The sequence below is a fragment of the Salvelinus fontinalis genome, chromosome 1, assembly GCF_029448725.1.
Source record: "Salvelinus fontinalis isolate EN_2023a chromosome 1, ASM2944872v1, whole genome shotgun sequence".
Lineage (NCBI taxonomy): Eukaryota > Metazoa > Chordata > Actinopteri > Salmoniformes > Salmonidae > Salvelinus > Salvelinus fontinalis.
The window spans coordinates 73,294,117-73,315,944 of NC_074665.1; the positions used below are offsets into that span (position 1 = coordinate 73,294,117).

The 21,828-nt window shown below is 38.6% G+C and overlaps 1 protein-coding gene across 1 annotated transcript in view; it reads right to left on the bottom strand.

Annotated features, from left to right (window-relative positions):
• Positions 1–594: 594 nt before the first annotated feature.
• LOC129861320 (annexin A4-like) overlaps positions 595–21,828 on the bottom strand; it is a 38,340-nt gene continuing 17,106 nt past the window's right edge. Inside the window, exons 11-15 of the mRNA XM_055932648.1 lie at positions 9,871–9,964; positions 8,114–8,209; positions 7,827–7,885; positions 2,158–2,280; positions 595–1,956 (exon numbers count right to left, since the gene is read on the bottom strand). Coding sequence (XP_055788623.1) covers positions 1,897–1,956; positions 2,158–2,280; positions 7,827–7,885; positions 8,114–8,209; positions 9,871–9,964 — 432 coding nt within the window. The 3' untranslated portion in view covers positions 595–1,896. The remainder of the gene's footprint in view (positions 1,957–2,157; positions 2,281–7,826; positions 7,886–8,113; positions 8,210–9,870; positions 9,965–21,828) is intronic.

Genomic DNA, 21,828 nt, shown 5'->3' on the forward strand with positions numbered 1-21,828 from the left:
TGCTGTGCTAAAACCACTATCTGGTGTGGCAGTGAACTCTAACGCAAACCAACCTTTTTCTCAAGTCCCAATTGGCACCATATTTGATGGGCCTTGGTGAAAAGTAGTGCACTATAAAGGGAATAGGATGCCATTTGAGACATTATTTAATTTCCCCTCTCAGATAAGAGAGGAAGGCCCATGCAGAGAGGATACTTTCATATGAGCCTTTTCATTTCCACCTTTGACTGTAGGTAAGGTGAGGTAAATCTTGTCTCTGAAGAGGGATCGACTGTCAGCTTGACTTCGATGTGTCTGCGTAGGTTCATTATCTGGCCAAGGTGGAAATGAAACAGGCCTTTGAAATGCAAATGATCATTGTTGTGTTAAACAGCTGTCTAATAGGGAATTAACTATTTAAGAAGTTATTAAATGTCTCTCAGTTGAGAAATTAGTCATTGCCTGGTCCCAAGTCTGTTTGTGCTCTTTCCATCTTCAATGCTGTCCTTGTTCAGCCTATGAGTGTAAAGGATTTGGCTTAATAGCACTCAGGCTATGACAATCAATGATATGAACATGAAGGACAAAAATCCAATTATTGAAACAGAAAATGAGTCAGTCAAAATATTTTAATTGACACGAAGGATGCCGTTATAAGCCTGTGGATGAACATTACAACAATCAAATGATTATAAACATTAGTTTGTACATACAAAGGCAGCCCTTTTGGGCCATTGTGACAAGTAACAAAAGTGGTATTAATATAATAGCTATATACTGTGCCAGAATTTATAATTTTCCAGTTACCATGTCTCAGTAGATCCATTGCCAATTTCACTTGTGTATAAAACCTGCTCTCTACTGGCATAACATTTAACTACATGTATACCGGTTATAGATACCTATGTAATGAATCAATATTTAACTTTTGGCAAACAGTTGCACAATGACTTACATTCAAATTATGGTAAAAATGGCAATGAAAGATTACATGAGAAACAAACATTGACTTGTGTGGAACTAAATAGCTTTCAAAATAGATGGTATAACATTGAAAGAGTTGCATGCCATGGCGGGTTTTGGGTCTGGAGCATAAAAGGCAACATTGTGTTTATATCTGGGAAACAAGCAATGGAAAATTGCCTACATTAATAAAAGGTGTCACTAACAGAGAAAAATTTGGGAAGAAATGTCTGGTGATATTTCATTATTATTGGCTTTCATTCTAAATGAAACAAGGTGCTAATTTGCATAGAATATAGTAGTAGTCTGCAATAAAACTGTAGGATACAACATTTTGTATATCTTAAGTATCTAAATCTCATACAATATTTGCACGTGTTTACAAAAAGGCTTTAACATCCAGAAATATTCATATATATTTCATTTTTGTCAGAAAGCTAATCATTTGTAAATTATAGTACTGTATTTTAGTATACAATGATACTATCCTGATAACATGAAATATGATTACACATATCATGATAAAAAAAACATTTGAAAATGCAGTGGTGTAAAGTACTTAAGTAAAAATACTTTTTCTATTACGGGATCTTTACTTTTAATCAAGTGTGACAATTGGGGACTTTTTCCACCACTGTGAAAATGTATCAAGACTACACAATAACTGATTGCATATGCAGCAAAGAAAATAATTATCTTGCATATATCATTTAGTACATTATGGTGTGTGTGTTAGTAGTTAGTAATGAAATGTTGCATTGGAGTGTGAGACACAAGTAAGGCTAAAATAACGACATGCATCACAGGTTGATATAGGATCGTGTCTGGCACATTCTTATGGACTAGCACACTCATAGAAATAGAACGGCCATAGCACCTCTGAATTGAAATATTCTCATTCTAATTCTATGACTTCACTGTCCTGGTTGATGTAGACGATGTCTTAATTTCCCTCTAATCACTTCCACCACACAGTTTCAGCAGCATCTTCTTGTAGTCACCAGAGGTGTCGCCCTATCAGATGGTGAGAAAAAAAACTGTATTAAATACATAATTTTCCATTAGATAAACCAAGAAATGAATATAATTTACTTGTGAATTATTATTCATTCATTTCTATAATTTTGTCAGCAATCCATCTGCATAGCATAAAATCAATGGATTGATTCCAATAAAATAATTTTAGCATAGTGATTGTTTGTGTAAGGTACATACAGAGATGGCAGTGTACAGTGATTTCCCGTAGGTCTGCTGATACACCTGTCTGATGTCCAGCATGTCCACCTCAGAGCGAGTCACCATGACCCGAATCAGAGTCCTGTCCTTGGTCCCAGCCCCCTGGGAACACATAGTACAGAGTCAATACTAAATATGAATTAAAGGATTTATATCACAAAGAGGGGTTAAGGCGTCAGTATGCTTCAGTTCGGCTGGCGCCAAGCCAAACTCGGCTAGGCGAACCGAACGAGTGTGCTCGCATACTCCCTTAAAAGACATTCGCTTGAAAAATTTGAAAAAGAGGCAATAGTACCGTTTGTCCATTTTGAGACACCGTAGCCAGTATACACTTCCAAATAGTCCGAGTTAATCCCCGATTACTCAAGAAATCTGTCAATAATTTTGACATTTATGCAATTTTACATTTAACTAAGATATTTGGTGCAGTATTTATCAGTGAAAAAATGTGCATGAAAACGAGCCGTCTCTCATTGAATGACAACAAAGACTTTATTGAAGAATCCCTACTGTTAACCAATCACCGACAAAGGGGCATAGACTTCAGCTACTGACTTTGGCTACCAACTTCAGCTTGCCTCGAGAAAATAAATGTGCCCGAATTAGAGGTCGACCGATTATGATTTTTCAACGCCGATACCGATACCGATTATTGGAGGACCAAAAAAGCCGCTACCGATTAATCGGCCGCTTTTTTGTTGTTGATTTATTTGTAATAATGACAATTACAACAATACTGAATGAACAGTTATTTTAACTTAATATAATACATCAATAAAATCAATTTAGCCTCAAATAAATAATGAAACATGTTCAATTTGGTTTAAATAATGCAAAAAAAAAGAGCCGGGGAAGAAAGTAAAAGTGCAATATGTGCCATGTAAGAAAGCGTTTAGAACATGAGAACATATGAAAGCTGGTGGTTCCTTTTAACATGAGTCTTCAATATTCCCAGGTAAGAAGTTTTAGGTTGTAGTTATTATAGGAATTATAGGACTATTTCCCTCTATACCATTTGTATTTCATTAACCTTTGACTATTGGATGTTCTTATAGGCACTTTAGTATTGCCAGTGTAACAGTATAGCTTCCGTCCCTCCTCGCTCCTCCCTGGGCTCGAACCAGGAACACAACGACAACAGCCACCCTCGAAGCACCGTTACCCATGCAGAGCAAGGGGAACAACCACTCCAAGGCTCAGAGCGAGTGACGTTTGAAACGCTATTAGCACGCGCTAACTAGCTAGCCATTTCACTTCGGTTACACCAGCCTCATCTCGGGAGTTGATAGGCTTGAAGTCATAAACAGCGCAATGCTTGACGCACAACGAAGAGCTGCTGGCAAAACGTACGAAAGTGCTGTTTGAATGAATGTTTACGCGCCTGCCTACCACCGCTCAGTCAGATACTTAGATACTTGTATGCTCAGTCAGATTATATGCAACGCAGGACACGCTAGATAATATCTAGTAATATCATCAACCATGTGTAGTTAACTAGTGATTATGATTGATTGATTGTTTTTTATAAGATAAGTTTAATGCTAGCTAGCAATTTACCTTGGCTTACTGAATTCGCGTAACAGGCAGTCAGTCTCCTTGTGGAGTGCAGGTCGTTATTGCGTTGGACTAGTTAACTGTAAGGTTGCAAGATTGGATCCCCCGAGCTGACAATGTGAAAATCTGTCATTCTGCCCCTGAACGAGGCAGTTAACCCACCGTTCGTTCCTAGGCCGTCATTGAAAATAAGAATGTGTTCTTAACTGACTTTCCTAGTTAAATAAAGATTAAATAAAGGTGTAAAAAAAGAAGAAAAAAGGAAAAATCGGTGTCCAAAAATACAGATTTCCGATTGTTATGATAACTTGAAATCTGCCCTAATTAATCGGCCATTCCGATTAATCGGTCGATCTCTAGCCCGAATAGTTGAAAAAACCCTTACCGAAGTCCAAAACTTCACAAAATGTCATCATAATATCAGTATAATATAAGCATGAACTCTTTAGTCAACACAGTAGGTGCCATCCCATGAACTAGCCCTGAAACATAGCTTGTTGTCTCCATCACTCCATCACCCCTATTACCAGCCTGTTCAACCTCTCGTATCGTCTGAGATCCAAAAGATTGGAAAGCTGCCGCGGTCATCCCCCTCTTCAAAGTGGGAGACACTCTAGACCCTAACTGTTACAGACCTATATCTATCCTACCCTGCCTTTCTAAAGTCTTCGAAAGCCAAGTCAACAAACAGATCACCGACCATTTAGAATCCCACTGTACCTTCTCCGCTATGCAATCTGGTTTCCGAGCTGGTCATGGGTGCACCTCAGCCACGCTCAAGGTCCTAAACGATATCCTAACCGCCATCGATAAAAGACAATACTGTGCAACCATCTTCATCGACTTGGCCAAGGCTTTCGACTCGTGTCAATCACTGTATTCTTATCGGCAGACTCAACAGCCTTGGTTTCTCAAATGACTGCCTCGCCTGGTTCACCAACTACTTCTCAGTTAGAGTTCAGTGTGTCAAATCGGAGGGCCTGTTGTCTGGAGCTCTGGAAGTCTCTATGGGGGTGCCACAGGGTTCAATTCTCGGGCCGACTCTTTTCTCTGCATACATCAATGATGTTGCTCTTGCAGCTGGTGATTCTCTGATCCACCTCTACGCAGACGACACCATTCTGTATACTTCTGGCCCTTCTTTGGACACTGTGTTAACAAACCTCCAGATGAGCTTCAATGCCATACAACACTCCTTCCGTGGCCTCCAACTGCTCTTAAATGCAAGTAAAACTAAATGCATGCTCTTCAACCGATCGCTGCCTGCACCCGCCTAGCATCACTACTCTGGACGGCTCTAACTTAGAATATGTGGACAACTACAAATATCTAGGTGTCTGGCTAGACTGTAAACTCTCCTTCCAGACTCACATTAAACATCTCCAAAATTAAATCTAGAATCGGCTTCCTATTTCACAACAAAGCATCCTTCACTCATGCTGCCAAACTGACTATCCTACCGATCCTTGACTTCGGCAATGTCATTTACAAAATAGCCTCCAACACTCTACTCAGCCTATTGGATGCAGTCTATCAACGTGCCATCCGTTTTGACACCAAAGCCCCATATACTACCCACCACTGCGACCTGTATGCTCTTGTTGGCTGGCCCTCGCTTCATATTCGTCGCCAAACCCACTGGCTCCAGGTCATCTATAAGGGTCTTTGCTAGGTAAAGCCCCGCCTTATCTCAGCTCACTGGTCACCACAGCAGCACGCGCTCCAGCAGGTATATTTCACGGGTCATCCCCAAAGCCAACTCCTCCTTTGGCCGCCTTTCCTTCCAGTTCTCTGCTGCAAGTGACTGGAACGAATTGCAAAAATCACTGGAGCTGGAGACTTATATCTCCCTCACTAACTTTAAGCATCAGCTGTCAGAGCAGCTTACCGATCATTGCACCTGTACACAGCCCATCTGTAAATAGCCCACCCAACTACCTCATCCCCATATTGTTATTATTTTTTTGCTCCTTTGCATCCCAGAATCTCTACTTGCACATCTATCACTCCAGTGTTTAAATGCTAAATTGTAATTATTTCGCCACTATGGCCTATTTATTGCCTTACCTCCCTAATCTTACTACATTTGCACACACTGTATATATATTCTTCTATTGTGTTGTGGACTGTACGTTTGTTTATCCCATGTGTAACTGTGTTGTTTGTGTTGCACTGCTTTGTTTTATCTTGGCCAGGTCGCAGTTGTAAATGAGAACTTGCTCTCAACTGGCCTACGTGGTTAAATAAAGGTGAAATAAAAAATAAAAATCTATAAAAATCACTACGGCGTCTAAATGTGTGTGTGTGTTAGTGCTGAGTGATTAGTGCTTTCTGAGTTTGTTTCGGTTCAATTATTTAAAAATAATCACGGTTTTCTATTTCAGTTTCGACTATTTGGGTTGAATGCTGTAACACAGAATACCTTTTTTTAAGGGGTCCCATGATGGTAGTCACTGCCCATTACTGCCTAACGCTTCTTAAGCATATTTGTTTTACTAAAATATTTCCGTTGTGTATATTACATTTGTTTTATTTGACTGCTGCCTATGCGGTCTGACAAAATCACTATTTTGTAGTTCTTCAATAGCCTCCACTCTTCTGGGAAGGCTTTCCACTAGATGTCACTACATTGCTGTGGGGGACTTGCTCACATTCAGCCACAAGAGCATTAGTGAGGTCGGGCACTGATGTTGGGCGATTAGGCCTGGCTCGCAGTCAGCGTTCCAATTGATCCCAAAGGTGTTTGATGGGGTTGAGGTCAGGGCTCTGTGCAGGCCAGTCAAGCTCTTCCACACCGATCTCAACAAACCATTTCTGTAGGGACCTCGCTTTGTGCACAGGGGCATTGTCATGCTGAAACAGGAAAGTCCTTCCCTAAACTGTTGCCACAAAGTTGGAAGCACAGAATCGTCTAGAATGTCATTGTATGCTGTAGCGTTAATATTTCCCTTCACTGGATCTAAGGGGCCTAACCCGAACCATGAAAAACAGCCACAGGTCATTATATTCCTCCTCCACCAAACTTTACAGTGGGCACTATGCATTGGGGCAGGTAGCATTCTCCTGGCATCCGCCAAACCCAGATTCGTCCGTCGGACTGCCAGATGGTGAAACGTGATTCAGCTCTCCAGAGAACGCGTTTCCACTGCTCCAGAGTCCAATGACGGCGAGCTTTACACCAGCCAACCCTTGGCATTGCGCATGGTGAACTTAGGCTTGTGTGCGGCTACTCGGCCATAGAAACCCATTTCACGAAGCTCCCGACTAACAGTTATTGTGCTGACGTTGCTTCCAGCGGCAGTTTGGAACTCGGTGGTGAGTGTTGCAACCGAGGACAGATGATTTTTACGCGCTATGTGCTTAAGCACTCTGTCCCGTTCTGTGAGCTTGTGTGGCCTACCACTTCGCTGCTGAGCCTTTGTTGCTCCTAGACATTTCCACTGCACAATAACAGCAGTTAAAGTTGACTGTTGCAGCTCTAGCAGGACAGACACTTTACAAACTGACTTGTTGGAAAGGTGGCATCCTATGACGGTGCTACGCTGAAAGTCACTGAGCTCTTCAGTAAGTCCATTCTGCTGCCAATGTTTGTCTATGGAGATTGCATGGCTGCGTGCTCGATTTTATACACCCGACAGCAACGAGTGTGGCTGAAATAGCAGAATCCACTAATTTGAAGGAGTGCCCACATACCTTTGTATATATAGCGTACCTCGAGACGCAACAGCTGCTCTCTATATCCCCTCAAGATTGCACATTCTTCCGCCTTTGCCATAGCAGGCATAAAAGAAACAGACCGGACAAGTATATGCGCAATGGATTATGGACATTGTAGTTAATTACCACATTTTATGCAGAATTGACCTGTTGGAAACTACAACGCCATATCTCTTGGTTGGTTGGTTGGTTGGTTGGTTGGTTGGTTGGTTGGGGGTGTGGGTGTGGGTGTGGGTGTGGGTGTGGGTGTGTGTGTGTGTGTGAAAATATGTCCAAGACACTATAGTGATTACAAACAATGTCTCATGGTGGCTACCAGTAAACACGGTTTAAGAACATTTCCATCAGCGGAGTGAGAAACAGTTTTCTTTCCTTACCGCCATGGCCTTGTGAAGCCTCTCTGCAAAGTATTCAGGAGTGTTCCTGATGCATTTCACTGCAACACAACAAGACAAGGCTTTACTTCATAGATTAGAGACATGACTAACCTTCATACTGGCTTAGTCCCAAGTGGCAACCCATTCCTCCTTTAGAGCCCTATGTAGACACTGTGCATATCAAACCATACCAAATCAGTGTGATCCTGAGTCATATGATTTTCAACACTCATCAGTCAACAGGATTTCAGATCCAAAAAGTGCTAGATGGTTATTTCTGAACTTACCAACAGCCACCATGCCGTCCTCCATGTCTCCAGACATCTCCCTGCAGATGCTCTTCACGATGTCTCTGCCACACATCTGTTGGTACTCATGGAACACTAGCAGAAACAAGAACCATGGGCAGGGTTGTTATAAAAATGTCATAAGGTTGTTATAGCCATAGGCAGGGTTGTTAAACATGTAATAAGGTTGTCATACTAATGAGCCATGCGCCGGTTGCTGTTACCATGCGCCGGGTTGCTGTTACCATGCGCCGGTTGCTGTTACCATGCGCCGGGTTGCTGTTACCATGCGCCGGGTTGCTGTTACCATGCGCCGGGTTGCTGTTACCATGCGCCGGGTTGCTGTTACCATGCGCCGGGTTGCTGTTACCATGCGCCGGTTGCTGTTACCATGCGCCGGGTTGCTGTTACCATGCGCCGGGTTGCTGTTACCATGCGCCGGGGTTGCTGTTACCATGCGCCGGGGTTGCTGTTACCATGCGCCGGGTTGCTGTTACCATGCGCCGGGTTGCTGTTACCATGCGCCGGGTTGCTGTTACCATGCGCCGGGTTGCTATAACCATGCGCCGGGTTGCTATAACCATGCGCCGGGTTGCTATAACCATGCGCCGGGTTGCTATAACCATGCGCCGGGTTGCTGTTACCATGCGCCGGGTTGCTATAACCATGCGCCGGTTGCTGTTACCATGCGCCGGTTGCTGTTACCATGCGCCGGGTTGCTATAACCATGCGCCGGTTGCTGTTACCATGCGCCGGGTTGCTGTTACCATGCGCCGGGTTGCTGTTACCATGCGCCGGGTTGCTGTTACCATGCGCCGGGTTGCTGTTACCATGCGCCGGGTTGCTGTTACCATGCGCCGGGTTGCTGTTACCATGCGCCGGGTTGCTATAACCATGCGCCGGTTGCTGTTACCATGCGCCGGGTTGCTATAACCATGCGCCGGTTGCTGTTACCATGCGCCGGGTTGCTATAACCATGCGCCGGGTTGCTATAACCGTGCGCCGGGTTGCTATAACCATGCGCCGGGTTGCTATAACCATGCGCCGGTTGCTGTTACCATGCGCCGGGTTGCTATAACCATGCGCCGGGTTGCTGTTACCATGCGCCGGTTGCTGTTACCATGCGCCGGTTGCTGTTACCATGCGCCGGTTGCTGTTACCATGCGCCGGTTGCTGTTACCATGCGCCGGGTTGCTATAACCATGCGCCGGGTTGCTATAACCATGCGCCGGGTTGCTGTTACCATGCGCCGGGTTGCTATAACCATGCGCCGGGTTGCTGTTACCATGCGCCGGGTTGCTATAACCATGTAATAAAAAACATGTCATTTGCTAGATATTGCTGCATTGTTGGAGCTAGAAACAAACATTTCGATACACCTGCGATAACATCTGCACAACTGTGTACACGACCAATAAGCTTTGACTAGATTTTTAAAGGTTGTTATAACCATAGGTAGAGTTGTTATAACCATACGCATGGTTGATAAACATGTAATATGTTTTTATAACCACTTAGTAAAGTTATAATATACTAATGAGCCATGGGCAGGGTTGTTATGACATTGGAACAACCAGGTAATATACATTAATATAGTGAATAAAATGTTTGTATAAATATTGTTGAGATAATAGACATAGAAAAACAGTATATGAGGAAACAACCTCACTCAATATCTGAGAGGTTACAACCCTGTCGGCCAGAACAGTGAACTGACTTGGTAATATAAACACAGATACTGCAGGATGGTTAGCTACCTGCTCTCAGGTGGGGTTTGCTCCTGGCACACAGTATGGCGTTGAACTGGGACTCATCCGTCCCCACTTTGTTCTCCCCGGCAGCATACAGTTTCTAAACACACAACATAACATTATCAGTTTCTAACACACACAACATAACCAGTTTCTAACACACACAACATGATCCGTTTCTAACACACACAACATGATCCGTTTCTAACACACACAACATGATCCGTTTCTAACACACACAACATGATCCGTTTCTAACACACACAACATGATCCGTTTCTAACACACACAACATGATCCGTTTCTAACACACACAACATGATCCGTTTCTAACACACACAACATGATCAGTTTCTAAACACACAACATAACACAATCAGTTTCTAACACACAACACAACATTATCAGTTTCTAACACACAACATAACATTATCAGTTTCTAACACACAACATAACATTATCAGTTTCTAACACACACAACATTATCAGTTTCTAAACACACAACACAACATTATCAGTTTCTAACACACAACATAACATGATCAGTTTCTAACACACAACATAACATGATCAGTTTCTAACACACAACATGATCAGTTTCTAACACACAACATTATCAGTTTCTAAACACACAACATAACATGATCAGTTTCTAACACACAACATAACATTATCAGTTTCTAACACACAACATAACATTATCAGTTTCTAACACACACAACATTATCAGTTTCTAAACACACAACATAACATTATCAGTTTCTAACACACAACATAACATGATCAGTTTCTAACACACAACATAACATGATCAGTTTCTAACACACAACATGATCAGTTTCTAACACACAACATGATCAGTTTCTAACACACAACATAACATTATCCGTTTCTAACACACAACATAACATGATCAGTTTCTAACACACAACATGATCCGTTTCTAACACACAACATGATCCGTTTCTAACACACAACATGATCCGTTTCTAATACAACATGATCCGTTTCTAATACAACATGATCAGTTTCTAACACACAACATAACATTATTAGTTTCTAACACACAACATAACATGATCAGTTTCTAACACACAACATAACATGATCAGTTTCTAACACACAACATGATCAGTTTCTAACACACAACATGATCAGTTTCTAACACACAACATGATCAGTTTCTAACACACAACATAACATTATCCGTTTCTAACACACAACACAACATGATCCGTTTCTAACACACAACATGATCCGTTTCTAACACACAACATGATCCGTTTCTAACACACAACATGATCCGTTTCTAATACAACATGATCCGTTTCTAATACAACATGATCAGTTTCTAACACACAACATAACATTATTAGTTTCTAACACACAACATAACATGATCAGTTTCTAAAACACAACATAATCAGTTTCTAACACACAACAGGATCAGTTTCTAACACACAACAGGATCAGTTTCTAACACACAACATAACAGGATCAGTTTCTAACACACAACATGATCAGTTTCTAACACACAACAGGGTCAGTTTCTAACACACAACATAACAGGATCAGTTTCTAACACACAACATGATCAGTTTCTAACACACAACATAACAGGATCAGTTTCTAACACACAACATGATCAGTTTCTAACACACAACATAACATGATCAGTTTCTAACACACAACATAACATTATCAGTTTCTAACACACAACACAACATTATCAGTTTCTAACACACAACACAACATTATTAGTTTCTAACACACAACATTATTAGTTTCTAACACACAACATGTTCAGTTTCTAACACACAACATGTTCAGTTTCTAACACACAACATGTTCAGTTTCTAACACACAACATGTTCAGTTTCTAACACACAACATTATCAGTTTCTAACACACAACACAACATTATCAGTTTCTAACACACAACACAACATTATCAGTTTCTAACACACAACATAACATTATCAGTTTCTAACACACAACATAACATTATCAGTTTCTAACACACAACACAACATTATCAGTTTCTAACACACAACATAACATTATTAGTTTCTAACACACAACATAACATCAGTTTCTAACACACATAACAGGATCAGTTTCTAACACACAACATAATCAGTTTCTAACACACAACATGATCAGTTTCTAACACACAACAGGATCAGTTTCTAACACACAACAGGATCAGTTTCTAACACACAACATAACAGGATCAGTTTCTAACACAACATGATCAGTTTCTAACACACAACATAACAGGATCAGTTTCTAACACACAACATAACATAATCAGTTTCTAACACACAACAGGATCAGTTTCTAACACACAACAGGATCAGTTTCTAACACACAACATAACAGGATCAGTTTCTAACACACAACATAACAGGATCAGTTTCTAACACACAACATAACATTATCAGTTTCTAACACACAACATAACAGGATCAGTTTCTAACACACAACATACCAGGATCAGTTTCTAACACACAACATAACATGATCAGTTTCTAACACACAACATAATCAGTTTCTAACACACAACAGGATCAGTTTCTAACACACAACAGGATCAGTTTCTAACACACAACATAACATGATCCGTTTCTAACACACAACATAACATTATCAGTTTCTAACACACAACATAACATTATCAGTTTCTAACACACAACATAACATGATCAGTTTCTAACACACAACACAACATTATCAGTTTCTAACACACAACACAACATTATCAGTTTCTAACACACAACACAACATTATCAGTTTCTAACACACAACATAACATTATCAGTTTCTAACACACAACACAACATTATCAGTTTCTAACACACAACACAACATTATCAGTTTCTAACACACAACACAACATTATCAGTTTCTAACACACAACATAACATTATCAGTTTCTAACACACAACATAACATTATCAGTTTCTAACACACAACACAAAATTATCAGTTTCTAACACACAACATAACATTATTAGTTTCTAACACACAACATAACATCAGTTTCTAACACACATAACAGGATCAGTTTCTAACACACAACATAATCAGTTTCTAACACACAACAGGATCAGTTTCTAACACACAACAGGATCAGTTTCTAACACACAACATAACAGGATCAGTTTCTAACACAACATGATCAGTTTCTAACACACAACATAACAGGATCAGTTTCTAACACACAACATAACATAATCAGTTTCTAACACACAACAGGATCAGTTTCTAACACACAACAGGATCAGTTTCTAACACACAACATAACAGGATCAGTTTCTAACACACAACATAACAGGATCAGTTTCTAACACACAACATAACATTATCAGTTTCTAACACACAACATAACAGGATCAGTTTCTAACACACAACATACCAGGATCAGTTTCTAACACACAACATAACATGATCAGTTTCTAACACACAACATAATCAGTTTCTAACACACAACAGGATCAGTTTCTAACACACAACAGGATCAGTTTCTAACACACAACAGGATCAGTTTCTAACACACAACATAACATGATCCGTTTCTAACACACAACATAACATTATCAGTTTCTAACACACAACATAACATTATCAGTTTCTAACACACAACATAACATGATCAGTTTCTAACACACAACATGATCAGTTTCTAACACACAACATGATCAGTTTCTAACACACAACATAACATGATCCGTTTCTAACACACAACATAACATTATCAGTTTCTAACACACAACATAACATTATCAGTTTCTAACACACAACATAACATTATCAGTTTCTAACACACAACATGATCAGTTTCTAACACACAACATGATAAGTTTCTAACACACAACATGATAAGTTTCTAACACACAACAGGATCAGTTTCTAACACACAACATAACATAATCAGTTTCTAACACACAACATAACATAATCAGTTTCTAACACACAACAGGATCAGTTTCTAACACACAACATAACAGGATCAGTTTCTAACACACAACATAACAGGATCAGTTTCTAACACACAACATAACAGGATCAGTTTCTAACACACAACATAACAGGATCAGTTTCTAACACACAACATAACAGGATCAGTTTCTAACACACAACATAACAGGATCAGTTTCTAACACATAACAGGATCAGTTTCTAACACACATCATAACAGGATCAGTTTCTAACACACATCATAACAGGATCAGTTTCTAACACACAACATAACAGGATCAGTTTCTAACACACAACATAACAGGATCAGTTTCTAACACACAACATAACAGGATCAGTTTCTAACACACAACAGGATCAGTTTCTAACACACAACAGGATCAGTTTCTAACACACAACAGGATCAGTTTCTAACACACAACAGGATCAGTTTCTAACACACAACAGGATCAGTTTCTAACACACAACAGGATCAGTTTCTAACACACAACAGGATCAGTTTCTAACACACAACAGGATCAGTTTCTAACACACAACATAACAGGATCAGTTTCTAACACACAACATAACAGGATCAGTTTCTAACACACAACATAACAGGATCAGTTTCTAACACACAACATAACAGGATCAGTTTCTAACACACAACATAACATTATCAGTTTCTAACACACAACATAACAGGATCAGTTTCTAACACACAACATACCAGGATCAGTTTCTAACACACAACATAACATGATCAGTTTCTAACACACAACATAATCAGTTTCTAACACACAACAGGATCAGTTTCTAACACACAACAGGATCAGTTTCTAACACACAACATAACATGATCCGTTTCTAACACACAACATAACATTATCAGTTTCTAACACACAACATAACATTATCAGTTTCTAACACACAACATAACATGATCAGTTTCTAACACACAACATGATCAGTTTCTAACACACAACATGATCAGTTTCTAACACACAACATAACATGATCCGTTTCTAACACACAACATAACATTATCAGTTTCTAACACACAACATAACATTATCAGTTTCTAACACACAACATAACATTATCAGTTTCTAACACACAACATGATCAGTTTCTAACACACAACATGATAAGTTTCTAACACACAACAGGATCAGTTTCTAACACACAACATAACAGGATCAGTTTCTAACACACAACATAACATTATCAGTTTCTAACACACACAACATTATCAGTTTCTAAACACACAACACAACATTATCAGTTTCTAAACACACAACATAACAGGATCAGTTTCTAACACACAACATAACATGATCAGTTTCTAACACACAACATAACAGGATCAGTTTCTAACACACAACATAACAGGATCAGTTTCTAACACACAACATGATCAGTTTCTAACACACAACATGATCAGTTTCTAACACACAACATAACATGATCCGTTTCTAACACACAACATAACATTATCAGTTTCTAACACACAACATAACATTATCAGTTTCTAACACACAACATAACATTATCAGTTTCTAACACACAACATGATCAGTTTCTAACACACAACATGATCCGTTTCTAACACAACATGATCAGTTTCTAACACACAACATGATCAGTTTCTACCCACAACATTATTAGTTTCTAACACACAACATAACATGATCAGTTTCTAACACACAACATAATCAGTTTCTAACACACAACAGGATCAGTTTCTAACACACAACATGATCAGTTTCTAACACACAACATGATCAGTTTCTAACACACAACATTATTAGTTTCTAACACACAATATAATCAGTTTCTAACACACAACAGGATCAGTTTCTAACACACAACAGGATCAGTTTCTAACACACAACATAACAGGATCAGTTTCTAACACACAACATGATCAGTTTCTAACACACAACAGGGTCAGTTTCTAACACACAACATAACAGGATCAGTTTCTAACACACAACATGATCAGTTTCTAACACACAACATAACATGATCAGTTTCTAACACACAACATAACAGGATCAGTTTCTAACACACAACATAACATTATCAGTTTCTTACACACAACATAACAGGATCAGTTTCTAACACACAACATAACATTATCAGTTTCTAACACACAACATAACAGGATCAGTTTCTAACACACAACATAACATGATCAGTTTCTAACACACAACATAATCAGTTTCTAACACACAACAGGATCAGTTTCTAACACACAACATAACAGGATCAGTTTCTAACACACAACATAACATGATCAGTTTCTAACACACAACATAACATGATCAGTTTCTAACACACAACATAACAGGATCAGTTTCTAACACACAACATAACATTATCAGTTTCTAACACACAACATAACAGGATCAGTTTCTAACACACAACATACCAGGATCAGTTTCTAACACACAACATAACATGATCAGTTTCTAACACACAACATAATCAGTTTCTAACACACAACAGGATCAGTTTCTAACACACAACAGGATCAGTTTCTAACACACAACAGGATCAGTTTCTAACACACAACAGGATCAGTTTCTAACACAAAACATAACAGGATCAGTTTCTAACACAACATGATCAGTTTCTAACACACAACATAACAGGATCAGTTTCTAACACACAACATAACATAATCAGTTTCTAACACACAACAGGATCAGTTTCTAACACACAACATAACAGGATCAGTTTCTAACACACAACATAACAGGATCAGTTTCTAACACACAACATAACAGGATCAGTTTCTAACACACAACATAACAGGATCAGTTTCTAACACACAACATAACAGGATCAGTTTCTAACACACAACATAACAGGATCAGTTTCTAACACACAACATAACAGGATCAGTTTCTAACACACAACATAACAGGATCAGTTTCTAACACACAACATAACAGGATCAGTTTCTAACACACAACATAACAGGATCAGTTTCTAACACAAAACATAACATGATCAGTTTCTAACACACAACATAACATGATCAGTTTCTAACACATAACAGGATCAGTTTCTAACACACAACATAACAGGATCAGTTTCTAACACACAACAGGATCAGTTTCTAACACACAACAGGATCAGTTTCTAACACACAACAGGATCAGTTTCTAACACACAACAGGATCAGTTTCTAACACATAACAGGATCAGTTTCTAACACACAACATAACAGGATCAGTTTCTAACACACAACATAACAGGATCAGTTTCTAACACAACATGATCAGTTTCTAACACACAACATAACATGATCAGTTTCTAACACATAACAGGATCAGTTTCTAACACACAACAGGATCAGTTTCTAACACACAACAGGATCAGTTTCTAACACACAACATAACAGGATCAGTTTCTAACACACAACATAACAGGATCAGTTTCTAACACAACATGATCAGTTTCTAACACACAACAGGATCAGTTTCTAACACACAACAGGATCAGTTTCTAACACACAACATAACAGGATCAGTTTAACACACAACATAACAGGATCAGTTTCTAACACAACATGATCAGTTTCTAACACACAACACAACATGATCAGTTTCTAACACACAACATAACATAATCAGTTTCTAACACACAACAGGATCAGTTTCTAACACACAACAGGATCAGTTTCTAACACACAACATAACAGGATCAGTTTCTAACACACAACATAACAGGATCAGTTTCTAACACACAACATAACAGGATCAGTTTCTAACACACAACATAACAGGATCAGTTTCTAACACATAACAGGATCAGTTTCTAACACACATCATAACAGGATCAGTTTCTAACACACATCATAACAGGATCAGTTTCTAACACACATCATAACAGGATCAGTTTCTAACACACAACATAACAGGATCAGTTTCTAACACACAACATAACAGGATCAGTTTCTAACACACAACATAACAGGATCAGTTTCTAACACACAACAGGATCAGTTTCTAACACACAACAGGATCAGTTTCTAACACACAACAGGATCAGTTTCTAACACACAACAGGATCAGTTTCTAACACACAACAGGATCAGTTTCTAACACACAACAGGATCAGTTTCTAACACACAACAGGATCAGTTTCTAACACACAACAGGATCAGTTTCTAACACACAACAGGATCAGTTTCTAACACACAACAGGATCAGTTTCTAACACACAACAGGATCAGTTTCTAACACACAACAGGATCAGTTTCTAACACACAACAGGATCAGTTTCTAACACACAACAGGATCAGTTTCTAACACACAACAGGATCAGTGTCTAACACACACAACATGATCAGTGTCTAACACACACAACATGCTCAGTGTCTAACACACACAACATGATCAGTGTCTAACACACAACATGATCAGTGTCTAACACACAACATGATCAGTGTCTAACACACAACATGATCAGTGTCTAACACACAACATGATCAGTTTCTAACACACAACATGATCAGTTTCTAACGCACAACATGATCAGTTTCTAACGCACAACATGATCAGTTTCTAACGCACAACATAACATTATCCGTTTCTAACACATAACATGACCAGTTTCTAACACACAACATGTTCAGTTTCTAACGCACAACATAACATTATCAGTTTCTAACACACAACACACCATGATCAGTTTCTAACACACAACATGATCTGTTTCTAACACACAACATAACATTATCAGTTTCTAACACACAACGTGTTCAGTTTCTAACACACAACATAACATTATCAGTTTCTAACACACAACGTGTTCAGTTTCTAACACACAACGTAACATTATCAGTTTCTAACACACAACATGATCAGTTTCTAACACACAACATGATCAGTTTCTAACACACAACATGATCAGTTTCTAACACACAACATGATCAGTTTCTAACACACAACATGATCAGTTTCTAACACACAACATGATCAGTTTCTAACACACAACATGATCAGTTTCTAACACACAACATGATCAGTTTCTAACACACAACATGATCAGTTTCTTACGCACAACATAACATGATCAGTTTCTAACACACAACATGATCAGTTTCTAACACACAACATAACAGGATCAGTTTCTAACACACACAACATGATCAGTGTCTAACACACACAACATGATCAGTTTCTAACACACAACATAACATTATTAGTTTCTAACACACAACATAACATGATCAGTTTCTAACACACAACATGATCAGTTTCTAACACACAACAAAACAGGATCAGTTTCTAACACACAACATAACATTATCAGTTTCTAACACACAACATGATCAGTTTCTAACACACAACATGTTCAGTTTCTAACGCACAACATAACATTATCAGTTTCTAACACACAACACAACAGGATCAGTTTCTAACACACAACATAACATGATCAGTTTCTAACACACAACATAACATTATCAGTTTCTAACATAACATTATCAGTTTCTAACACACAACATGATCAGTTTCTAACACACAACACAACATTATCAGTTTCTAACATAACATTATCAGTTTCTAACACACAACATGTTCAGTTTCTAACGCACAACATAACATTATCAGTTTCTAACACACAACATAACAGGATCAGTTTCTAACACACAACATAACAGGATCAGTTTCTAACACACAACATAACATGATCAGTTTCTAACACACAACATAACATGATCAGTTTCTAACACACAACATAACATTATCAGTTTCTAACATAACATTATCAGTTTCTAACACACAACACAACATGTTCAGTTTCTAACACACACACAACATAACATTATCAGTTTTTAACACACAACGTGTTCAGTTTCTAACACACAACATAACATTATCAGTTTCTAACACACAACATTATCAGTTTCTAACACACAACATGTTCAGTTTCTAACACACAACATAACATGATCAGTTTCTAACACACAACATGATCAGTTTCTAACACACAACATAACATGATCAGTTTCTAACACACAACATAACATGATCAGTTTCTAACACACAACATAACATGATCAGTTTCTAACACACAACATAACATGATCAGTTTCTAACACACAACATAACATGATCAGTTTCTAACGCACAACATAACAGGATCAGTTTCTAACACACACAACATGATCAGCGTCTAACACACACAACATGATCAGTTTCTAACGCACAACATAACATTATCAGTTTCTAACACACAACATAACATTATTAGTTTCTAACACACAACATAACATGATCAGTTTCTAACACACAACATGATCAGTTTCTAACACACAACATAACAGGATCAGTTTCTAACACACAACATAACATTATCAGTTTCTAACACACAACATAACATTATCAGTTTCTAACACACAACATAACATTATCAGTTTCTAACACACAACATGATCAGTTTCTAACACACAACATAACATGATCCGTTTCTAACACACAACATGATCAGTTTCTAACACACAACATGTTCAGTTTCTAACACACAACATGATCAGTTTCTAACACACAACATAACATTATCCGTTTCTAACACACAACGTGCTCAGTTTATAACACACAACATAACATTATCAGTTTCTAACACACAACATGATCAGTTTCTAACACACAACATGTTCAGTTTCTAACACACAACATGATCAGTTTCTAACACACACACAACATAACATTATCAGTTTCTAACACACAACGTGCTCAGTTTCTAACACACAACATAACATTATCAGTTTCTAACACACAACGTGCTCAGTTTCTAACACACAACATAACATTATCAGTTTATAACACACAACATAACATTATCAGTTTCTAACACACAACATAACATTATCAGTTTCTAACACACAACATGTTCAGTTTCTAACACACAACATAATATTATCAGTTTCTAACACACAACATAATATCATCAGTTTCTAACACACAACATAATATTATCAGTTTCTAACACACAACATAACATTATCAGTTTCTAACACACAACGTGTTCAGTTTCTAACACACAACATAACATTATCAGTTTCTAACACACAACATAACATTATCAGTTTCTAACACACAACGTGTTCAGTTTATAACACACAACATAACATTATCAGTTTCTAACACACAACATAACATTATCAGTTTCTAACACACAACATAACATGTTCAGTTTCTAACACACAACATGTTCAGTTTCTAACACACAACATAATATTATCAGTTTCTAACACACAACGTGTTCAGTTTCTAACACACAACGTGTTCAGTTTCTAACACACAACGTGTTCAGTTTCTAACACACAACATAACATTATCAGTTTCTAACACACAACATAACATTATCAGTTTCTAACACACAACATAACATTATCAGTTTCTAACACACAACATAACATTATCAGTTTCTAACACACAACATAACAAGTTTCTAACGCACAACATAACATTATCAGTTTGTAACACACAACTGCTCTTAAACGCTAGTAAAACTAAACGTATGCTTTTCAACCGATCGCTGCCCGCACCCCGGACCAGCATCACTACTCTGGAGGGTTTTGATTTAGAATATGCGGACAACTACAAATACCTAGGTGTCTGGCTAGACTGTAAACTCTCCTTCCAGACTCACATTAAACATCTCCAATCCGAAATTAAATCTAGAATCGGCTTCCTATTTCGCAACAAAGCCTCCTTCACTCACGCCGCCAAACATACCCTCGTAAAACTGAATATCCTACCGATCCTCGACTTCGGCGATGTAATTTACAAAATAGGCTCCAACACTCTACTCAGCAAACTGGATGCAGTCTTATCACAGTGCCATCCGTTTTGTCACCAAAGCCCCATATACCACCCACCACTGCGACCTGTATGCTCTCGTCGGCTGGCCCTCGCTGCATATTCGTCGCCAGACCCACTGGCTCCAGGTCATCTATAAGTTGTTGCTAGGTAAAGCCCC